Source organism: Ipomoea triloba, chromosome 2 (genome assembly GCF_003576645.1).
Source record: "Ipomoea triloba cultivar NCNSP0323 chromosome 2, ASM357664v1".
Classification (NCBI taxonomy): domain Eukaryota; kingdom Viridiplantae; phylum Streptophyta; class Magnoliopsida; order Solanales; family Convolvulaceae; genus Ipomoea; species Ipomoea triloba.
Window position 1 is genome coordinate 3,310,241 of NC_044917.1, and position 21,700 is coordinate 3,331,940.

At 37.8% G+C, this 21,700-nt stretch overlaps 3 protein-coding genes across 7 annotated transcripts in view; 1 reads left to right on the forward strand and 2 right to left on the reverse strand.

Moving 5' to 3' along the window:
• Nucleotides 1–6,048: 6,048 nt before the first annotated feature.
• On the forward strand, nt 6,049–6,978 carry LOC116010077 (uncharacterized mitochondrial protein AtMg00810-like). Its single transcript, XM_031249341.1, has one exon. The coding sequence runs from the start codon at nt 6,049–6,051 to the stop codon at nt 6,976–6,978; it is 930 nt and encodes a 309-aa protein (XP_031105201.1).
• A 1,404-nt stretch (nt 6,979–8,382) lies between these two features.
• On the reverse strand, nt 8,383–14,292 carry LOC116009838 (WD repeat-containing protein 26 homolog). Of its 5 annotated transcripts, none has more exons than XM_031248989.1 (5): nt 13,934–14,292; nt 12,144–12,904; nt 10,220–10,321; nt 9,094–9,720; nt 8,383–8,769 (listed from the first exon to the last, which is right to left on the reverse strand). In XM_031248989.1, exons 2-5 carry the CDS (start codon nt 12,834–12,836, stop codon nt 8,545–8,547), a joined length of 1,647 nt encoding a protein of 548 aa, XP_031104849.1. In that variant the 5' UTR covers nt 12,837–12,904; nt 13,934–14,292; the 3' UTR covers nt 8,383–8,544. The 5 variants fall into 5 exon arrangements, with proteins under 5 accessions (XP_031104849.1, XP_031104848.1, XP_031104845.1 ...); XM_031248988.1 differs by having other exon boundaries at nt 12,144–12,910; XM_031248985.1 differs by having other exon boundaries at nt 12,144–12,943.
• Nucleotides 14,293–15,022: 730 nt separating this feature from the next.
• LOC116009851 (DExH-box ATP-dependent RNA helicase DExH6-like) overlaps nt 15,023–21,700 on the reverse strand; it is an 11,287-nt gene continuing 4,609 nt past the window's right edge. Inside the window, exons 6-14 of the mRNA XM_031249008.1 lie at nt 21,526–21,616; nt 21,352–21,410; nt 20,519–20,671; nt 19,100–19,152; nt 18,960–18,993; nt 18,759–18,848; nt 17,662–18,666; nt 16,208–17,290; nt 15,023–16,028 (exon numbers count right to left, since the gene is read on the reverse strand). Coding sequence (XP_031104868.1) covers nt 15,570–16,028; nt 16,208–17,290; nt 17,662–18,666; nt 18,759–18,848; nt 18,960–18,993; nt 19,100–19,152; nt 20,519–20,671; nt 21,352–21,410; nt 21,526–21,616 — 3,027 coding nt within the window. The 3' untranslated portion in view covers nt 15,023–15,569. The remainder of the gene's footprint in view (nt 16,029–16,207; nt 17,291–17,661; nt 18,667–18,758; nt 18,849–18,959; nt 18,994–19,099; nt 19,153–20,518; nt 20,672–21,351; nt 21,411–21,525; nt 21,617–21,700) is intronic.

Here is a 21,700-nt window from a genome sequence, read left to right on the forward strand (position 1 = left end):
GGCACATCTCTTGTAAAGAAAAGGTTCCTTCCAAAGATAGTATCTTGCATAATTTTTTAGTTTTTTCTTTAGAGCACGGGAAGCATTTGGTGGGAATTTTTGACAAACCACATAATTGACCAAGTCGGAATACCAAGGCAAAAAGGCCTTGATTGCCATAAGTTGCTCCCCACCAAGATTGTCATCAATAGGCAACTCTTCTCCAACTACTTCCTTTTGATTCTCCAATCTTGACAAGTGATCAGCAACAAGGTTTTCAGACCCCTTCTTGTCCTTGATTTCAATGTCAAATTCTTGAAGTAGAAGAGTCCATCTAATCAATCTCGGCTTGGCATCCTTTTTGTTGATCAAGTATTTGAGTGCCGAGTGGTTGGTGTGGATGATCACTTTGCTCCCCACAAGATAAGACCGGAATTTTTCAATGGCAAAAATCACGGCAAGCATTTCTTTCTCGGTGGTGGAGTAGTTGACTTGAGCATCGTTCAAAGTGTGGCTTACATAGTAAATCGGATGCAAGCTCTTATCTCTCTTTTGGCAAAGAACAGCCCCCACGGCAAAATCACTAGCATCACACATGATTTCAAACGGTATGCTCCAATCCGGTGGTGACATAATGGGTGCCGAAATTAATGCCTTCTTCAACCTATCAAAAGCTTCAAAACAAGATTCATCAAAGACAAAGTTAGCTTCTTTAGAAAGCAAATGAGTAAGAGGTTTTGAGATTTTAGAAAAATCCTTAATGAACCGCCGGTAGAAACCCGCATGCCCAAGAAAACTTCTAATTCCCTTCACCGTGGTGGGTGGTGGTAGTTTCTCAATGACTTCCACTTTTGCCGGGTCTACCTCCATGCCTTTCTTTGAGATTTTGTGACCAAGAACAATCCCACTATTTACCATAAAATGGCATTTCTCCCAATTTAGAACAAGATTGGCTTCTTCACATCTATTTAACACTTTATCTAAGTTGGCAAGGCATTCATCAAAAGATAGTCCATACACAGAAAAATCATCCATAAAAACCTCCATGCTTTCTTCAATGAAATCTGAAAAATGGCCACCATACACCTTTGGAATGTTGCCGGTGCATTACATAACCCAAATGGCATCTTCCGATATGCAAAAGTACCATATGGACATGTAAAGGTAGTTATTTCTTGATCTTCGGGGTGAATGGGAATTTGAAAGAATCCCGAGAAGCCATCAAGAAAACAAAAATAAGCATGCTTTGCCATCCTCTCAAGCAATTGATCAATGAAAGGAAGTGGGAAGTGGTCTTTCCTTGTAGCTTTGTTCAACTTCCTATAATCGGTGCACATTCTCCACCCGGTAACCAATCTAGTAGGAATGAGCTCATTGTTTTCATTTTCAACCACGGTTGTTCCACCCTTTTTAGGAACCACATGAATTGGGCTTACCCATTTACTATCCGAGATGGGATAGATAATGCCCGCACCCAACAACTTTAGAATCTCCTTTTTCACCACATCTTTCATGTTCGGGTTCAACCTCCTTTGTGGTTCAATGCTCGGTTTATACCCCTCTTCCAAGTATATCCTATGCATGCAATAGGATGCACTTATGCCAACAATGTCATCAAGAGTATAACCAATGATTTTTTTATGCCTTCTCAACACATGCAACAACTTCTCAATTTCATCATCATTCAAATTAGCATTCACAATAACGGGATATGTAGAATTAGAACCAAGAAAAGCATACTTCAATTCGGAGGGCAAAGGTTTTAATTCTACCTTTGGATGATTATCCCCATTGTGATTGGCCAATTGGTCTCCAAGACCAAATACTTCAAGCTTTGGTGAGGATGGTTGCACCAATAATTCATTCTCATCAAAAAGTTCATCAAAACCACTTGTGTCTTCATCAATTTGCTCTTCCTCAATAGTATCATCTACATCAACTCCCAAAGGATCATTAGAAATCCAATTGCTTTCTTCAAGAGTCTCCCGAACACATGAATCAATGGTATCTACACAAAAGCATTCATCAAGACAAGGGGATTTGCTAGCCAATTCAAAAACATTAAACTCAACTTTGTCATCCCCAATTTCAAGCACCAAAGTCCCCTTTTTAACATCAATTACCGCCCCGGAGGTTGCCAAAAATGGCCTCCCAAGAATGATAGGAACTTTAGCATCTTCTTCCATTTCTAGAACCACAAAATCACCCGGGATGTAATATTTGTCAATCTTTACCGGCACATCTTCAAGAACTCCCACGGGGTGTTTTACGGATCTATCCGCTAGTTGCAAAGTCATGGCGGTGGGTTTAGGCTCCCCAAGTTGCAACTTTTTACATAAAGAGTACGGCATCAAACTCACACTAGCTCCCAAGTCACACAAAGCTCTTTGCACAAGAGACCCTCCAATAACACATGGAATAGAAAAACTCCCGGGATCTCTAAGTTTTGGTGGAAGCTTGTTTTGGATAAGGGCACTACATTCTTCATTGACCGCAACGGTTTCACGGTCTTCAAATCTCCTCTTGTTGGATAGAATCTCTTTCAAGAATCTTGCATAAGAGGGGATTTCGGTGATGGCATCAAGCAAAGGAATAGAAATGTCCAATTGCTTGATCAAGCTCAAGAACCTTGCCCTTCTTTCTTCCACCTTGGCTTTCTTAAATTTTTGTGGGAACGGGAGTGGTGGAATTTGTCTCAACAAAGGTTCAAGTTTTTGGATTTCATCTTCTTCGGATTTGAATAGGCAAGAATCCTTTCCTTTGCTTTGCACAACAACATCCTCCTTTAACTTTCCATTTTCAACTTCCGGCTCCAAAACTTGATCATTGGTAGGCAATTGTGGACCTTCAAGTTGCTTTCCACTTCTAGTGATAATGGCATTCATGTGCTCTCTCGGATTTTCGGGACAAGCGGGCAACTTCCCGGTTACTTTTGTGCTAGAGGTTGAAGCTTGATTGGCAATTTGATTTTCTAGCATTTTATGATGAGCACTCAATTGGTCCAACTTATCCGATACTTGCCTAATCTTCTCTTCACTTTGCATTTGAGATTTAAACATCATCTCTATCATGGCTTCCCAATTTGGTGGAGGCGGCTTCTCTAGTGGTTGCCTCGGTTGAGCATTAGAGTTTTGGAATCCTAAATTTTGCCTAGATTGTTGTTGTTGTTGACCACCTCTATAATTTTGTTGCCCTTGGAATCCCGGTGGTGGTCCTCTATTGCCAAAACTTTGGGGATTTGCAGCCCCCATCGGATTACTCCAAGAAAAACCGGGGTGATTCCTTGATGCATTAGGATTGTAGGCTCCTTGCGGTTGGAATGATTGTTGTTGCCTACCATATCCTACCAAATCAACTTGCTCCATGGTAGATTGAGAACCCATATCATCATTTAAGCACTCTCCCAAATTGTGTTCTCCCCCACATAAGTCACACATCATGATTTGCCTTGGAGGAATAGAAGTAGAAGAAGCATAGCTCACATTTTGGTTGTTGAGGGTGATTTGAGCTATCTTTTGAACCATGGATGCCATGTTATCCACCTTAGCCGACAAGGCGGATATTTGATCAACATCATGAAATCCTCCCACAAGCCTTTGGGAAGATCTCTCCGAATACCAAGTTGTTCCATTTGTTGCAATCTTCTCAAGTAGTTCCTCGGCTTGAGTAGGTTCCAAAACCGTGAATGATCCTCCCGATGAAGCATCCACCAAGATCTTTGAATTATCAAGCAAACCTTCATAGAAAGCCATCATTAGATCCCATCCTTGAATACCATGATGAGGGCATTGCCTTTGTAGTTCCTTAAACCTCTCCCAAGATTCGGCTAGAGATTCATTTGAAATTTGCTTGAAGTTTTGAATGGCTCTCCTCATCCTTTGAGTCTTTGAAAGTGGGTAGAATCTTTTCAAGAACTCCCTATGAAGTTGATCCCAACTAGCAAAATGATTGGCGGGGAAAGAAATGAGCCAACTGTCGGCTTTATCCCTTAGTGAAAAAGGAAAAAGTCGGAGTTTGATTGCTTCATTCGGAACTCCATTCATCTTAAATGTGCTGCAAATCCGGAGAAACTTGGTTATATGAGCATTTGGATCCTCCATTGGCGACCCTCCAAATTGATCGGATGTCACCATTTGTATGATTGCCGGTTTGATCTCAAAGTTGTTGGCCTCAACACCCGGAATGTTGATGCTATTGTGTTCATCCAAGTCGGGTGCAATATAGTCGGACATAGCTCTCCTTGCCGGTAGGGGTTGATTTACACCGTTTCCCTCACCGTTTCCATTTCCTTCACCATTTCCATTAGGATTGACATTGATGTTGCCTTGCTCGTTTGCCATCCTCCTTTGCTTTCTAAGAAATTTGGCTCTCCTTTCGATTTCAAGGTCAAGAGGTAATAGTCCTTCACCTCCCGAGGACCTTGTTTGCATGCAACACCTACAAACCTTAACAAAAACAAGCTAAGGAAGCTCGTTAGCACCGGTTAGTAAACAAAACAAAATAAAAATAAAAATAAAGAAAATAAAATGGAATAGACTCCTAGAATACAATTTTCACTAATGTTAATACTAAACACCGCTTCCCCGGCAACGGCGCCAATTTGGTCGTAGCATAAAACCACATACAAATACCCGGAGTATTCCGGGGTTATCGAACCACAGGGAAGTGGGGTATCAAGCACTAGTTACTAATTATATTCGCAAGAAGCTATTCCTACGTTCACAATGGATGATTATCTATGGATATGCAAACAAGATAATTAAAATAAGGCAAACGGGTTTTTGTATTCAAAGAGGTAAAAGCGGGATTTTTGGGAGTTAAAGTGTTTAATCACCTAGTGCCAATCTAAAGTGAAATAATTATTTGGGTTAAACAAGTGTGGAAAAATGCCATCTAAAAGGGAAAGGTTACTCTCGTAACTCAAACCCAAAATACGGTAATTGGAATACTCACTCTCGTGAGCTATTCACAATATAAGATCGGGACTAAGCAATAAATGGAATACCCACTCTCGTGGGCTATTCACAAATGGAATACTCACTCTCGTGAGCTATTCACAATATATCCCTTAACCAAATTGTCCTCTCTCGAGGTACAATAGTCAAGTGCAATTGTGGGTGCTCTTTGATTCATAGACAAATCTAGCAAGGGTACAAGCAATCATATGCATCTAATTACAAGTATCAATAACATAAATCACAATTGCAACACAAGCAATAAACCCAAATAGATATTTCATTAAAACAAAATAAGAACTAGGCACATAGGTTCATAAACACTTTTATACCCAAAAATCCCAAAAGGAAGTTTAGCCTAACATGGCTAAAATAGATCCAACAATTATTCAATAAAGTTCAAAATAGAAAAGAGAAAGGAAGATATTCTCCCAAATGATGCCTCCAAGCTCTTTTCTTTGATCTCCTTTCCAAAAGTTGTGATGATTTCTTCTTTGGCTTTTGGAGATGATGAAGCTTCTTTTCCTTGTTCTCTTTCCCCTTTTTTCTGACAAAAACCAGCAGCCAACAGGTAGGGTTTGGGGAGAAATGAAGCCTTAAATAGTGGGATCCAAAACAGGGACAAATCTGGAATTTTGTTCTGGGATGAATAGTGTCCTGGGCAGGATTCTCGACGCGTCGAGAATGTTTCTCGACGCGTCGAGAATAAAATGGCGAAATTTTTATTGCTCTCTGGAAGGTCTCGACGCGTCGAGAGATATTCTCGACGCGTCGAGAATCTGCGGTGAACAGTACTTTCGGTCCCATTTTGACTTCTCAACACTTTTGATTCCTTTGCATTGCCTTTTTGCTCCCAAGTGGTTATAATGCAGCACTAAACACACCAAAGACACTCAAACCAAGCATTATACCACTTTAAATAAAATAACAAGGAAAAAGCATTGGAGATAACATTTTAATACACAATTAATTATAAAACCTAAATAAAAACACAAGTAAAATAGGTACAAATGAGAGTGTATCAAAGGCCTCTAAGACTGATGTGTCTTTGTTCTATTTTTCACAAGGGTCAGCTACTGTTTATCTGCTAGTTTATGTAGATGACATTCTTGTTATGGGCAATGATCAGGCTGTCCTCGCATCCCTCCTCACTAAGCTCTCTAATACCTTCAAAATTAGGGATCTTGGTGAGTCTGGATTTTTTCTAGGGATTGAAACAGTCAAGTGTGCTGATGGTGTGCTTCTTTTGCAGCACAGGTATATGACTGACATATTGAAACGGGCTGGTATGACAGACTACAAGCCTCTGGCTACTCCCATTGCTACGTCTTTGCCTACATCTGTAAGTACTGAGCCATATGATGATCCCACACAGTACAGGAGCATTGCAGGTGCATTGCAATATTTGACTGTTACGAGACCTGATCTGTCCTTTGCAGTGAATCTTCTTTGTCAGCACATGCATGCTCCGACTACTGCACATTGGGAACAACTCAAGCGTGTTCTCAGGTATGTCAAGGGTACTCTTTCTATGGGCCTGTGTTTGAGACAGTCTAGTTCCAGTGATCTACATGCATTCTCATATTCTGACTGGGCTGGCTGTCCTACGGATAGAAGGTCGACTAGTGGCTATGCTGTTTTTCTCGGGACCAATCTCGTGTCCTGGGTGTGCAGAAAGCAGAAAACTGTTGCTAGGTCATCTACTGAGGCTGAGTACAAAGCTCTAGCAGACGTCTGTGCTGAAGTTATATGGATTCTCTCTCTGCTGCGAGAGATTGGTGTTTCTCCTCTGCCAGTGCCCAAGCTATGGTGTGACAATCTTGGTGCCACCTATATGTGTGCCAATCCTATTTTTCATGCTCGTACAAAGCATATAGAGATTGACTATCATTTTGTGCGGGATAGAGTTGCGGCAGGAGACATTCAGGTGAATTTTATCCCCACCAAGGATCAGGTTGCAGACATCTTCACCAAGCCACTGGCAGAACCCAGGTTTTCTTTCTTGAGAGACAAGCTGCAGGTTACTTCCGTACCCTCCGCTTGAGGGGGAGTATTAGGATTCTACATATTCGAGTCATACTATGAGTCTTAGTTTCGGTCTAATTGTGACTCTACTTATATATATATTCTTGTAACATGTACAGTTTGGTTAGACATCATTAATACAATTATAACAGCTCTCATCAGCATTATGCCTCAAGCTATTCAGTGCATACTCTCGAATAGTGACAGTCGAATTCCCTCATAACTCAAAATAAAAAAGTGCACAAAATCCTTTTAGTGTTTGAGCATATATAATATATAAACATAAATGTGCAATCTAACTATCAGCTTAGATTTTTAGTTGAGATGGAGCATATGCTTCAATTTAATATTAGAGTCAAGCGCAACTTATGGGTCATGAGTTTGAATTTTCGCCCAGTTTGTGAACGTAACTATTAGACATCACATAGCATTTTTCTAATAATTTATACACAAAAGTAAAATTGATGTGCGCGCTACACGTACACATTTAGATAATCATCGTAATCCAAAAAACAATAAGAATTTGATACTTGATTGGAGGTGTTTGATACGTTAATATGAAATTAGGTAGGGTTTGAATTGATAGTGACTGAGCCCTGAGGGAGGCGTACTGAGTTGGACCAATACATGACATTTAATTATTGGGTTGGGCATGGCGGCAAGGAGACTATTAACCGCAACATTAATATATTGTACTTTTATTTCGTAACACAACACCTTCATATTAATTCTGTACGTTTTTTTTTTTTCTTGAGTACTACTGACTCGGTTACAATATAATATCTGTTCATAAACTACTTTCTCAACCTACTGAAGCACAAACTACTTTCTCAATCTACTGAAGCACAAAGAGTCAGCATCGCTTCCATTGAGGCTCAAACCTGTCCCCTCCAACACCTTCATATTAATTCTGTACGTTTTTTTTTCTTGAGTACTACTGACTCGGTTACAATATAATATCTGTTCATAAACTACTTTCTCAACCTACTGAAGCACAAAGAGTCAGCATCGCTTCCATTGAGGCTCAAACTTGTCCCCTCCAACATGGGGTGCAACCAAATGCCACTATCGGACGCCATTAGACCATTTGTACATTTATTTCGTAAATATTTTAGTACGTTTGTTGGACTTGGACATCATACATAAATTTATGTCAACCAAATTGGTTGAAAAGCTTATCCTAGCTAGGCAAAATAACAATCAATGTCCCCACTGATGGGGTCATGATAGTGTAAACTATACTATCAAATAATGTACACTATATTCAAAAAAAAATACATTATTTGAATACTGAAAATACATTATTTTATATAATGTACACCCAGTACATGAATAATATATTTTTTGCTATGGTCCATACAATAATTTGCCCACAGATGGACCATGGGTTTCATATCATTCAATATGAAAAATAAATAAAAACTGAGAATCAAAAGTACAGGTTTATTACTGAAGGGAATGCAGATTTCACATTCTTTTGTTCCATATAAATGTGAGCTTGACATGGATGTAAAAGAATTTACATAAAAGCAATGGTTTGGCAAAGAAACCTTTGGTAAAACACAAACATGCTGAGATTATGCTTTCAGGTTCCACCATTGCAATAGTGGACGCCATTACTAACGACGCCGTTAGGCTTAGGTTTCTTCATGTTTACCTGCTCCAATCCCCATATGCGAATTGTACGGTCATCACTTGCAGACGCCAGCATGTGAGGGTTCACAGGGTTCCAGCTCACGCAGTTCACTGTCCCAGAATGCCCCCGCAGCATCCCAACAAGCTCTCCCGACCCTCTATGCCATATGTAAACCTAGCCAACAATAAACACAATCAATTTCGGGATCACAATTCACAAACGTAGATGGATTCTTCAGAATGGTATAAATAACACAAAAGTCCTATGATGCGTGACAGAACTTTGGCGTCTTTTTTTTTTTGAGTACTACTGACTCTATTACAATGTAGTATCTGTTCATAACTACTTTCTCAACCTACTGAAGCACAAAGAGACAACAACGCCTCCACTGAGGCTCGAGCCCACCCCCTTCCACATGGGGGTGCAACCAGGTGCCACTAGACCACTAGACCACCCCCTTCCACATGGCGTTTGATTGACAAGAAAAGAAGAAGTTACCTGTGAGTCTTCACTTCCACTAGCGATGAACGCTTGATCTAGTCCACCGAAACATGACCTCACAACATAGCGGCACCGCTTGTGGCCCTTATATTTGGCTATACACTTGATACTTCCGTCTATATTCCAAACATGGAGTTCTTGGTTGAACAGACTAACCAGAACACTCTTATCATCTCTTGATAATACGAATGACGTTATGTCTTTATCCTCCACAATATATTTCTCGGTTTTGGACTCCAATGCAAATACAACTATCATATTATCTTTACCAAGAGAAACAATCTGCTTCCCATCAGTAGTGATCCCAATGTCTGATATCTTATCGGTGTGCCCTTTCCAACATTCCAACTCCTTACCATTTACATCCCACATGACTATGCTTTTGTCGTTAACACCAGTAAATATTCTGTTGCAATCGGAAGCCCATCCACAAGAGATCAAACCTAGACCACTTTTCTCGTAAACATGAACACATTCCCCAGATGCCACATCCCATCGTCGAACAACTTCCTCCATTCCAAGGGTGAGAATCTGATTGTTATCAGGACTCCACGAAACATAACTGACAGGTTTTTGGTGACCATTAAGCCGATGCTTCAAGCAGACTTGACCATCTTGTTTGACCTTAAAAGAGAAAGCAAAACTTTAAAAAAAAGAAATGAATTGCAATAACATATTGCATATTTCAATCATTTCTAGCCACTTGATTAGTCTGCAATATTCTTATTAGAGGTTTACAAAAGAATTATCTCTATATCCTTTACATATAAATACAAATTTAAAATTTACCTTCAAAATCACATCATATATTCATAAAGGAAACTTTTTTTTTTTTTGGGTGCATTGTGGACACAAATTAACCAAAAAGGAGAGAGAGAGATCGTTCTAATGGTCCAAATTTCCTAATGTTTTTTAAGAATGGAGAATGTCAATATCTCCATTCAAAAACATCAGATTCCAAAATCAACCAATAATGAGCAGGTATAAACAAGCAGCGAATAGCACAGGGCAGAGGCTTACTGAAGTAGAAGAAGTACAAAGGAAAGAAAGAACAATATAACTAAACCAACAAATATTAACAACCCAGGAAAAATAAGGCAATACAAGAACAGTCAAAAGTTACCTCCCATATAATAACCGAACAATCTGCAGATGATGAGGCCAAGTATTTCCCATCATAAGAAAACTGCAAGAACCAGACTTCATCCTTATGCTCCTGCAAGATCTGCCGGAACAAAAAGTAAACATTGGTGTGCTACATAATGAACTTGCAACAGAAAATTAATTTAAAAAAAAAAAAAAAAAGAAGGAAAGAATTAAAACTCTCAAAATAGTTTTGACTTGTTCACATGGCTCATCGAAAAGCAATATCATAAACTCCTTGAACTTTCATTTTCAGTTGCCAAATCTTTATACGCTCATCAAAATAAGACAAGGTTTCATATCCAAAATTTTACAATCTGGTATGTACTATGTAGGGGTGATCATCAGACAATTCTGGTTGATTTTTGGCAACCGAATTTTTTTTCTAGATGGCTGTAACCAATTGAAACTGACCGATGAACATTTGATAACTGAAGGAACCAAAACCAACAGTATCGGTAGGTTTTGGGTCTCAAACAGAAAATTTCAAACAAATTATGCTTTTCTTGGATCTTGCATTAAGCTCACGTGTACATAGAGAGAGATAAACAGAGGGAAATTAAGCAAATAGCCAAATCCAAGAGGAAACCAGTTGACTGTTGTTGAATACGAAAACCTAAAGGAAAAATAATTATATCTAAGAGCAAACCCATTACTATTGGTTTTTTCACAAATTTTTAGGAACCAAGTAGGAGAGAAGGAGGGAGGGGGGGTGGGGGCGAAGGAAGAAAAAACAAAAAGAAAAAGAGTTGACAGAAAAAGTTAAAATAAAAAAATTTAAAACAAAATAAAAAGGAAAATGCTGAAGTTAACACGCACGTGATGATTTTTTTTTTTTTAACTTGAATGTTTTCAAATTCTGGTCAAGTGGTTATTACATTAAGAACACACCACAAAATATCAAACTAAGTTAAAACTTAAAGGTATGCAGATAAGCTATAAATATGAAATAACAGTTGAGTTTACCTTCAGTTTTTTGGTCGGTTTGGTTTTATTTTTATTTTTTAAAAAACTAATAACCAACCGAAAAGCAAAAATCATCATTCATCAATAAATTTTGAACTATAAAAATGATATCCAAAATTATTGGGCGGTCCGGTTATCGGTCGTCAGTTTTTCAGTCAGCTTGGATTTTTGCTCACCCCTATTGGTTTGCTTCTATTGCCAAGCTATAGGTACAAAGGAAAAACCAAGTTTTAGGTCTCATATGGCACCATTTCTAAAAGGATGCAGTTATAACATAACCTTAAAATAACAATGAAAAAAGTAGGCTGCTTACTCAAATGGTGAGTCAACCAAATACTGTCTTGGAAAATTTTGAATTTGGTACTTTGTGAAGCAGCAGTTTTTATTGTGAGGATACTGCAAGCTTGCAAGGTATGCCAGGCCTACCTTAACAAGCAAGCTGTAGATTTGAACAAAGGGAAGATGGGATTTAAGCAAGGAGTGGGAGGAGATTAAGAAATTTGGATAATATATGGACACATCAATAAGGTTAGAATGTTTTTCACTTTTTATTTGGGTAAGTAATGATACTGTTCATAAAGAAATATATTTAAAAAGATTGAAAAAAAAATCTGGTTTGGGATGGCTAGTAGATATTCTTGTGATCATAACCTTGGGCTCTAATTTATACTCTCCCTCAAACACCTTAGCCAATAGTAACAGAAATAAAGTAAGTAAAGATCATAATAACACTAATATAGGCAATATGATCCATCCAAACAAAGAAGGAAAATCTGTTTCTGAGGAAAAATATTTACAGGAGTACTACTAATTGCTTTCCATATAAACTTATTCTAATAGGCTAATGTTTAAGAATTTTAACACAGTGCTAAATAACATGCAAGTTTAGACTTTAGAGTTAAATGAAATAAAAGCTTCATCAGCAAATATGCTCTCACCTGTAAAGTTCGAGAAGGGATTTGATCTCTGCCACACTGATGATCAGTGAGTAATGACATTTCACCCACAAAAGAGTTGTGAAACCTACAACCATCAAGCTGCAAGTCAAGAGCCTGTTCAACAAGATGTACCAATCTCTTTTCAGGTATCATAACAGTAGGCGGAAGTAATCTCTGCAATTCTTCCAGCAATTTTGAGCGAGACTTCACCCTCACAGTACCCAGACTTGATATCCCAACAAGAGCCTTTGGAGGAGGAGATGTGATACATGAGGATAGCTCACGGACTCGATCACTCTTTATGCATAGAGGAGCTATATCTGTCCTCAAAGTTTTCAAAGCACCCATGACATCATCTCCATCCAAATGCTCAAAAAATTTCTGCTCAAATATCAAAAAAGATACCAACTTTATAATGGTTTCATCCACTATACCAATTCGATGTAAAGTAGCTACACTTTCATCCCACTTTCCATCAAGGATTTGCTGCATAAACAAATTTACAACTGCAGAATGCAAACGTATCCCCGATTCTTCCTCTAGTTGTTCTGCAGTCTTCTTATAACCAAGAGAATATAATGCCTCAGCTATGATTCGAACAAATTCAACTTTCTTGACAACTCCTTTTGAACCAACAACTTCGTCCTCCCCTTGGAACGCTAGAGAGCAATTTGCAGGCTCTCTAAGAGACATTCCGTTCGAAAGATCTCCCAACTTTCCAGAGTGAATTTTTACACGTTTTGAGGGTGGTTCTTCATCCTCTACGCCTCCCATGAAATGTACACCTTAGCCCATATATACTAAAAAGCAAATAACAAATTCAAATACTAATCCTAAATACTTCAACAATCAGTAGAGCTGTCTGCATTAAACAACAGAATGAAGAATATCATAGTAAGAGCAAAAATAAATAAAAAAGGAATCTTGACCCTGCAAACACACTGTGAGGTATCCAATCAGTAGCCCCCCCACCCCAATTGCTACACTTATCTTTAGGAGGGACTAAAAGCATGTTCTTGCATTGCTGCCTTCCAGTTTTTGAAAGAATGAAAAATGAATGTGGGTGTGTGTGTCACATTCACATATTAGAAGCTACTGTTCTTTACTGAGTCTATCAGTAACTGCTTCTGTTGTTACGTTAAGGCCAAAATTCATTCCAAGTGGATGCCACTGACTATTTAACTAAGGAAACTACTTAGTGACCCGAGACCAGAAGAAATCTAATCAATCATATAAACAGACTGTGTAAACAAAAGGAATACCTACACTGGACTTCAGCATTTTATGTGCAATGAATAGAAAGAAGAAAAAATGAATGAATGCGGGTAAAGGAAAAACAACATGAGCTTATACAGATTAAAGGAAGAAAACCTGAATGCACTTATCAATAAGGAAGATAATCTTAATGCACTGGCAATGACTAGCAATAGAAGGAAACAAGTAATGGGGAGAATAAAATAAATAAGTCTATCCTCCAACACCTGTTAGCTAGTTAATTTATGTTAACTAAGGAACCAAACCTCACCATAATCTAGCAAATTATATCTAGAGTTGTATAGTTCCAACTAGACTAAACAATAAAATAACAAACTTGAGAGACAATCAGATTGAAGATAATCTTCCTTAAACAGCTCCCAACTAAACACACATAGAACCCTAAAATTTAAGCACATACATCCATAGATATGATGGGCACAAGTAAAACTACTAACCCAATTTAAAGACCACAACAGTAGAACACAAAGGTGAAAATAAAAATAACAAAAAAGAAGTAAAGAAATAGAAATTACCACAAGAAATAAACAAATTGACCAACAACCTCCGATACCCAGACAGCGATTTGAGGTTTCAGATCAAAGTAGATACAAAAGAAAGAAAAATCAGTCAAATAAAAGGAGCAGAAGAGCAATATTGTCGGCAAGATTAGAAGGAAGGTAGTGGATTCAGGGTTCGGCTATCTGTCAAAGACTCAGAAAGGGAGAGAGAGAGAGAGGGGACACGGTTTGAGATTGCTTCTCGGTAATGGCGTTTGGGTTGGGCTGGGAGAGAAGAGAAGGAGGAAAGTGGGTTTGGGTTTGGGTTTGTATTTATATATACAGATTTTGTAGGTATCAGAGAGAAAACTCTTTGCGTAGAGGAAACCACCACAAAAGGAGGTTCTGCTCACTCTGCTATAAACTATTAGTCAAGGGCCACTTTATTTAAAACTAAATTTTATATACGATAACTCATAATCAGTAATCGCTGTTTAATGATATTTATACAATAAATTTCGTTTTTTTAATATAATAACTCACAAATCACATAATAGAAAAGGTAAGTTGTAATAACGTGAATACAATTATACAATAATGTATAAATGCATAGATACTATTGGAGATTGCTACATAAATTTAACAAAAAATTATTGAGTGGATATTTTCTGAAATGCAAATGCATAAATTTACGCATACAGAGACACCATCAGATAAATAAAAGGTTGTCAAAAAAAAAAAAAAAACAGATAAATAAAAGATTGCTGCATCTGTAGGCAAGCTTCCTTCCTAGACTAGCCCTTGCCCCTTGGTGCATTTTTCCAGGCAAATTATACCATGGCCCACATTATCATTTAAATTACTAATAAATATTTATTTTTAATATATTATACTAAAAATCATTATCATTTAAATTACTAATAAATATTTATTTTTAATATATTATACTAAAAATAAATTAAATGATTTATTTATCAGCAAACCCCTTATAATGTTCCTAATAATGATTTATTTCCATAAGGTCTCCTCTAGAGCATGACATTAATACATTTTTATATCAGGAATAAAGTATAAAAATTAAAAAGCATCAATACCAATCAACACCTCACCAAAAGGCTGCACAAATTTCATCAATATTCAGATATCTTTCTGAAAATTTTAGTATTAGAAATGCAAGCCATAAAGCATCGAGTACCCAAAATACTTGTTGGTCAAGTACAAGGAAAGAAAGCAAACACAAAGATTAGCATGCTTCTATTTGGGGGTAATTCAATTTCCCCAGTCCTAAAGATACATGTTTGTCTAATGAGAAAGCTTTAGAACTATATTCTAAATCAATATTGGGAAGAAGCATCTCTGATATGTGATATCATATATAGAAAGTAACTTCAACTTGTATTCATTTTCTGACTCCTCCCCTCTTCCCTGCTGAAAACTGGAAAGATGAGCCACAAATAACATTAATGGCAACTGAGATTTTGCTTGTTCTTAGCTAAACAACAATTGTCCCTCTAGTTTTGGGGCTGAGAAAACCAACTCTACTCCTGTCCTGTGCATCACAGACTACTTGTAGCAACTGGAAGGTGTAAGTGAAATTCTCAGGAGTTGTAAAAGTAAAGCTACCACTGCACCTAGATGAAGAAGTTTTTGTGTCACAGTAACCTTTCAATCTTCAACTATCTACCTGTGAGGATCCATTTCCATGCTGCCTCTTAGAATGCCCTGCCTTGCTGATCCTGGGCCTGAGGAAATATCGATGTGCAGAACTCTGAGATGAACTTGCATCTAGGGAAGTGGGCATTTTGTGGGGCCTTGCTGATCCTGGCCCTGAAAGGAGATGCTGCGGTGCAGAACTCTGAGATGAACTTGCGCCACGGGAAGTGGGCATGTTGTGGTTGCCACTCAAGCTATCATGGCACAGAAGTGACTTGAGATAATTCTTATCAGCCTCCACATTTTTCTTTCCAGAAGGTGACTCACTGATCTCAGCAGAACCAACCATTGTAGTAAGTGAGTCGATGGACTCACATGGCAATGAGATCCCATTCATCCAGTCATATGATAGGATACAAGCAAATGCATACATAGAAGCACATAGAGTCTCAGGAAGTTCTCTTGATGGATATGTCACCTACATAATGACAAACAACAATATATTTAACAAACAAATAACAATAGAGAAGCAATATTTTATCAAGGACAACATGGTTTTACTGATTTTTAAAAGGTGTGTTATCCTTTTTTTAATTAGGAGGCATTGGGGTGGGGGGAGGGGGTTTGTCTGGACAGAAAATGAGTTATAAAACTTACTCTGTACAAAATTGCAGCAGATAATCTCTCTCTCAGGCAGTATATCTGAGCAACATCAAGAGCAGTTAAAAAAAAAGGTAGCCACCGATCAACAACGACCTTCACTCTATTATCAGGAGACGACATAGCGTTCTCTCCATTGGACAGGTCTGATTTTCTCTTCTCTTCCTCACTGTCATCTTCGCAGCCACTTTCATAGTCACTTTCACTGTCATCACCAACATCATTTTTATGATTCGCAGGAGCCACTACAATCTCAGTTGCAAGCAATAGCAGCAGGAGTGGCCCAATTATACTACAACGTCTTATGTGCAAACCACTATCTCCACGAGTTATCTCATCATATAGAATTATAGGTTGTTCAAGTTTTTTGACTGACAGCTTGAAGTTGGTAGAGCAAGGATGCAAACGAACTTTATCACCACCTGCAGTTTCTATAACATTTCTCCTTCCACTTTTGGGAGTTGGAAGCATTCTCCCTACCATAGGATACAAACCAGCAACAAGGACAGCATGTAGAATTCCTGGATCTTGAGCATTTAGATTATACTCAGACATGTTTCCTCGTATAAACCCATTTCGAACCAATTCGGACTGCAGCTGCTTGCGCATTCTTGATATCATTTTCATGGTACCAGATGATACATAATACTGAGAACAGAACCTCGATTCCTCACGTTTTTGTTTGGCACCTCTCCAGCACTCAAATGCAGCCACCACAGCCAATTGATCACTACGCCCACCGTATAATGAGGCTAGCTCTGCTTTTGCAGCATCAGCTTTTTTCCTTTCATTTGGTAACATTGGAAGAGTAAATGGATCTTTATACTCAGATGCACAGGCCAATGTCAATGCAGGGTCAAGACAATTCAATAATATAGCAATCAAAAGCATCTTGCTTGTAAGAGGATGAACAGGTAAAGATCCTATCCTCTGCCCAAGTTGTGTAAGTTTCTCTTCAATAGTTAAGGCACCAATATCTTGCAGAACAATAATTGCATTTCTTATTGTCTCATAAACAGGAGGATCTAATGTCTTCTGAAGGAACTCCTCAACATTACAATCTGGGTCAAGAAGCTTAATCTGCAGTGAAAAACATTATTTAACAAACCTTTTAATAGAAATGTGCAATAAAAAATGTCAAAAAAATAAATATTTTTAGCATAAAAAGATACAAGGCAAGTTTGAGTATGAAAAGTTGACGGGAACTATCTTTATAATATATATACATACATATATATATATATATATATATATATATATATTTCTCCCCTGATATTTCATTATGGGCACTGTTCTCAGTTTTCTGATTTAAGGCTAACTCCAATCCCTACAGGATAAAAAAACAAAAACCGAAACAAAACAAAACATGTCCAGACAGAGGACCCCTTGCTTAAACACCCCTAAAAGCCCAACTTTGCACACACTCTTAAATAAAAAGGCAGGAAGATCACCTGCAAACATAGCTCCTCAATGGGCATCCTCTTAATTTCAGGAACTTGGAACTCTGGCAGTGAAACTGCTCTAAGTTTTGAATAAAGATGATAACAGATTCCTGGCTGGCAGCGCCCTGCGCGTCCTTCACGTTGCTTGGCACTAGCTTTTGAAATCCAAGAGGATTGAAGAGTTGATACATTGTTATAAGGATCATAACTTTTTTCTTTTACACGTCCACTATCTATTACAAAAACTACATCATCAATGGTAACAGCAGTCTCAGCAATATTAGTTGAAAGAATGATTTTGCGACAATCTCGGGGAGGACGTTTAAAAGCCTTCTTTTGCTCCACTGATGGAACCATAGAATGGAGAGGAATTATTGAAAACTTGGATGTATCTTTGAAATATGCACTCTTATGCAATCTATCTCTTGTCCTATTAATAACATCCCACCCAGGAAGGAAAACTAGGATGGCTCCATCCTTTGAGTTCATACATATTTTTCTTACTAGCTGTTCAATGAGAACATCATCAATCAATTCAGCATGAACTGTTGATAGATATTTATCAAGTAAAAGTTGCTGCTCCTCAGAATTGGAAAATGATTTCTCAATGTGTTTTTTAATAATTTCAGCTGCTTCTGTCTGGTTCTCTTGTAATGCCCAATCTAGAGCAGTTGTCCCATTCTTGGCTTTTAAGTGGCAGTCAGCACCCAGAGAAAGGAGTGTGCAAATATCATTGATACTACCTTTTCCAGCAAAAACCATCAACGGTGTCACTCCTGTCAAAGAATGTTGGTAATTAATGGCTTCAGGTACCCCTTCAGAAGATATTATATCTAAGAGGGTATCAATCTCATCATCAGATACAGCCAGATTAATAGCTTCATCTAAGGCAACTCTATATTCCTCTGTTAATATGGAGTCTTCTGAGTTGAGACTAGCTGTTGTATTGTCAGGGTGATTATTTTCCACTGATTTAACAAAACCAAGTACATCTTCTAGGTAGAAAGTTTTTACCTAAAAAGAAAACAAAATTTACATCACTAAACAACAAAGGAAGAAAGGTCAGCAATGTGCAACAATAAACAAGACAATAGGAGGTATTTTACTGGGTAAGTGAATCCAGGGACTCTGATTATTGGGCAGCCGCCAAAATACTTTGAAAAACGTTCCTCATCCATTGTGGCACTCATTAGAATCTGTTAAAGAGAAAATTGTCACCAAACCAATAAATTGAACACAAACTGTTTGCATGTAATTGTAACCAGAAACTGAAGAGAAGGTGTTATATTTGAATACATGAGACATACCAGGCGCAAATGAGGATACAAAGGAAGCATGTCCCTACACGGAAAAATCAACTTCTTAACATTTCTTTGGATAGTAATCTAAGGCAAAGATGCAGATCAACACTCAGTATACTAACATGATGATAGCTTAAGGGGCTCACCTGATAATTGCTAGCATGAAATCGGAGAAGCGATCCCTTTCATGAATTTCATCCTAGGGAATTACAAAACACTTGTTAGCTGATGTAGGGTAATAACACCAAACATCAAAGATTTCGTGGCACATTTTGCTGCAAGCTTGTGGACTGGGCAAGCAACAGGGAAAAAGGAGCAACTCAAGGTGTTTGTTGTATGAACTCATATTGAGATGTAAGAAAAGTAAATATGGTCCAAGCTTTGCACAAGATGAATGATCATATGTCATTTGATGTGTTGCATACCTTCAAAGCAGCCTTTTGGGCCACATTATTTAGGCCTAATGAAATTATTAAAAGCTTTCTACCTCAGGCCCTCTGGGCTTTGGATGTTATCATGAACACAGCAGACAAGCAAGGAGAACTAGGTAGTAATAATTTAAAGTTCTTTAATATTTCATATAAAATATTAAGTTATGGTCTGGGACATCTCTTAACTTGTAACCACATATTCCATTCCATAAATTTATAATTGTGGAAAAGAAAAAGAGGATATGCAATTATGATGCATCACTACCATGCCACTGTCAATTATACATAAAAGCTTTTTGTTTGCATTCCCAAAAAAGCAACCAAGAATATCTCCTGAGTAAGAGTGTACCGATCCACCAAATATATAATGACACCGTAATAACTACCTTGCCATTGTCAACTCCCATAACTTCTGGCTGACACTAGCAAAAAGCATCCAAGAATACACCTTAACCTATAACCATCACAACCAAGCTCCCATTTGGACTAAGGGTTTGTCGAATCATCAAGGCAACTAAGGGATAATCTCACCTTCTGTTTTATTGTCCAGCAATATAGGCACAGAATGCACTTCTTTGATACAATTTTACCTAGCGACTAGGTGGAGGAAAGAAGTTGACATACTTAGCAGTAAACTTGCATACGGTTGTTTAGTAAGTATTAGCTGTGCCATGCTAGTTGTCATCTATGTGTAATGGGTCTAGTCATTGGATAAAAGCAGCATTGCCCCTAGTTACACCAATTTTTTTCTCTATTCACTAAGACAATCTACATTTTGGCGAGAAGGTTGCATGACTTTTTATTGTTTGAACATAAGTAGTGGAAATCTAAATCAATTAGAAAAAAAAAATTATATAAATAAAACCCTATCTTTGAGCCCTTCACTGCCCCACTTTTTCCCATATTGATTTTTTATATCATCTTTTTCTTTACTGTGACCACATCAGCTTGCCCAAGTGATTGAATTGTGCTTTCATGGCCAAACCAATTAGTGATCTCATCTTATTCAAAAGTGCAATGGCTGTACAGGTAACATGATTGCAACTTCATGTAAGCAAGTTGTAATACAAGAACAATGAGGCATGAAATAGTAGGATTACAAAATAGATCAAACAAGCTGGAAATGGAAAATACCACAATGATGTGGGTAATTTCAGACACATCATCCTTCTCCCCTTGCAAAGCTTTTTTGTTCAACTTGCTAGTGTTGACCAGAATCCTCAGTAAAACCCCATTAGTACAAAATACAATAGACGAGTGTCTTCCTCCGCTGCTTTCCATCCGAATCTAGAATTTGTCACAATAGCATAAGTAATCAATTATACAATACACATTATTGATTTTACTGTGAAATGAGAGGTGTAAACTGTAAAATACTTTCCTACATGTATATGGGGGAGGCTGTATAGAATACTAGAATCACAACAAAAAAAAGGGAAATAAATGCCACTAAAGACTGAATCAAGTTGATTTACAAAAATAGCACTATAAACAACTGATGTCATTTACAAAAAAGCATACCCTTTACATTTGTGGTTTTGTAATGAAACATTCTATTCACCTCTGCAGGTTATATCTTCCTTCTTTTTTTCTTTTTTTTTGGGGGGGGGTCATAAGTAGCAGTTTGCTCACTGCAAACCCTGTCTCTCAAGGACAACAGAACCCAAATAATAGCTCATAATGAAAACAGAATAGATTTAACAAGGACTTAGACTGAGTTTCTCACTTTCTGCCAAATCCAAATCCCTTTCAAGAATTCCAGTTTTACTTGGAAAGTAAACAGGAACTTGGACTTTCTTGGAAATTAGGAACCTCTTTCTGGAATTCCATTTTTACTTACAAGTGGATACATCCCAAAAGATCAATGGATAACAAAAATGTTTACAATTGGCTGTAAAATGAGGAAAAATAGAAACAAGGAAGAGGGATAAATCCAGATTAAGAATATACAGAGTAACATAGATTACCTTATAGCCAACAGTATCACCAAGATGTTCACCTCTTTCAGTAGAAATTCTATCAGAAACTGCAAATGGAATAGTTAAATCCTAATAACAAGTAACATATATATGAAGATAAAACAACGAACAAACAGGAATATGGGAAACTGCCAAACACTTGGCTTAGGAAGTTGAGCATACCAGAAGTTGCAGAAATACGTCGTGGCTGAGTACACACAATTTTGCACGCCTCACCCTTAGCCCACATGTGATCTAAAATATATTGTGGCACCTAGAAAATAAAATGGGGACAAAATTTTTAGAGCATCCAAGCAGTTTTTTTTTTTTTTTTTTTTTTGGGGGGGGGGGGGGGGGG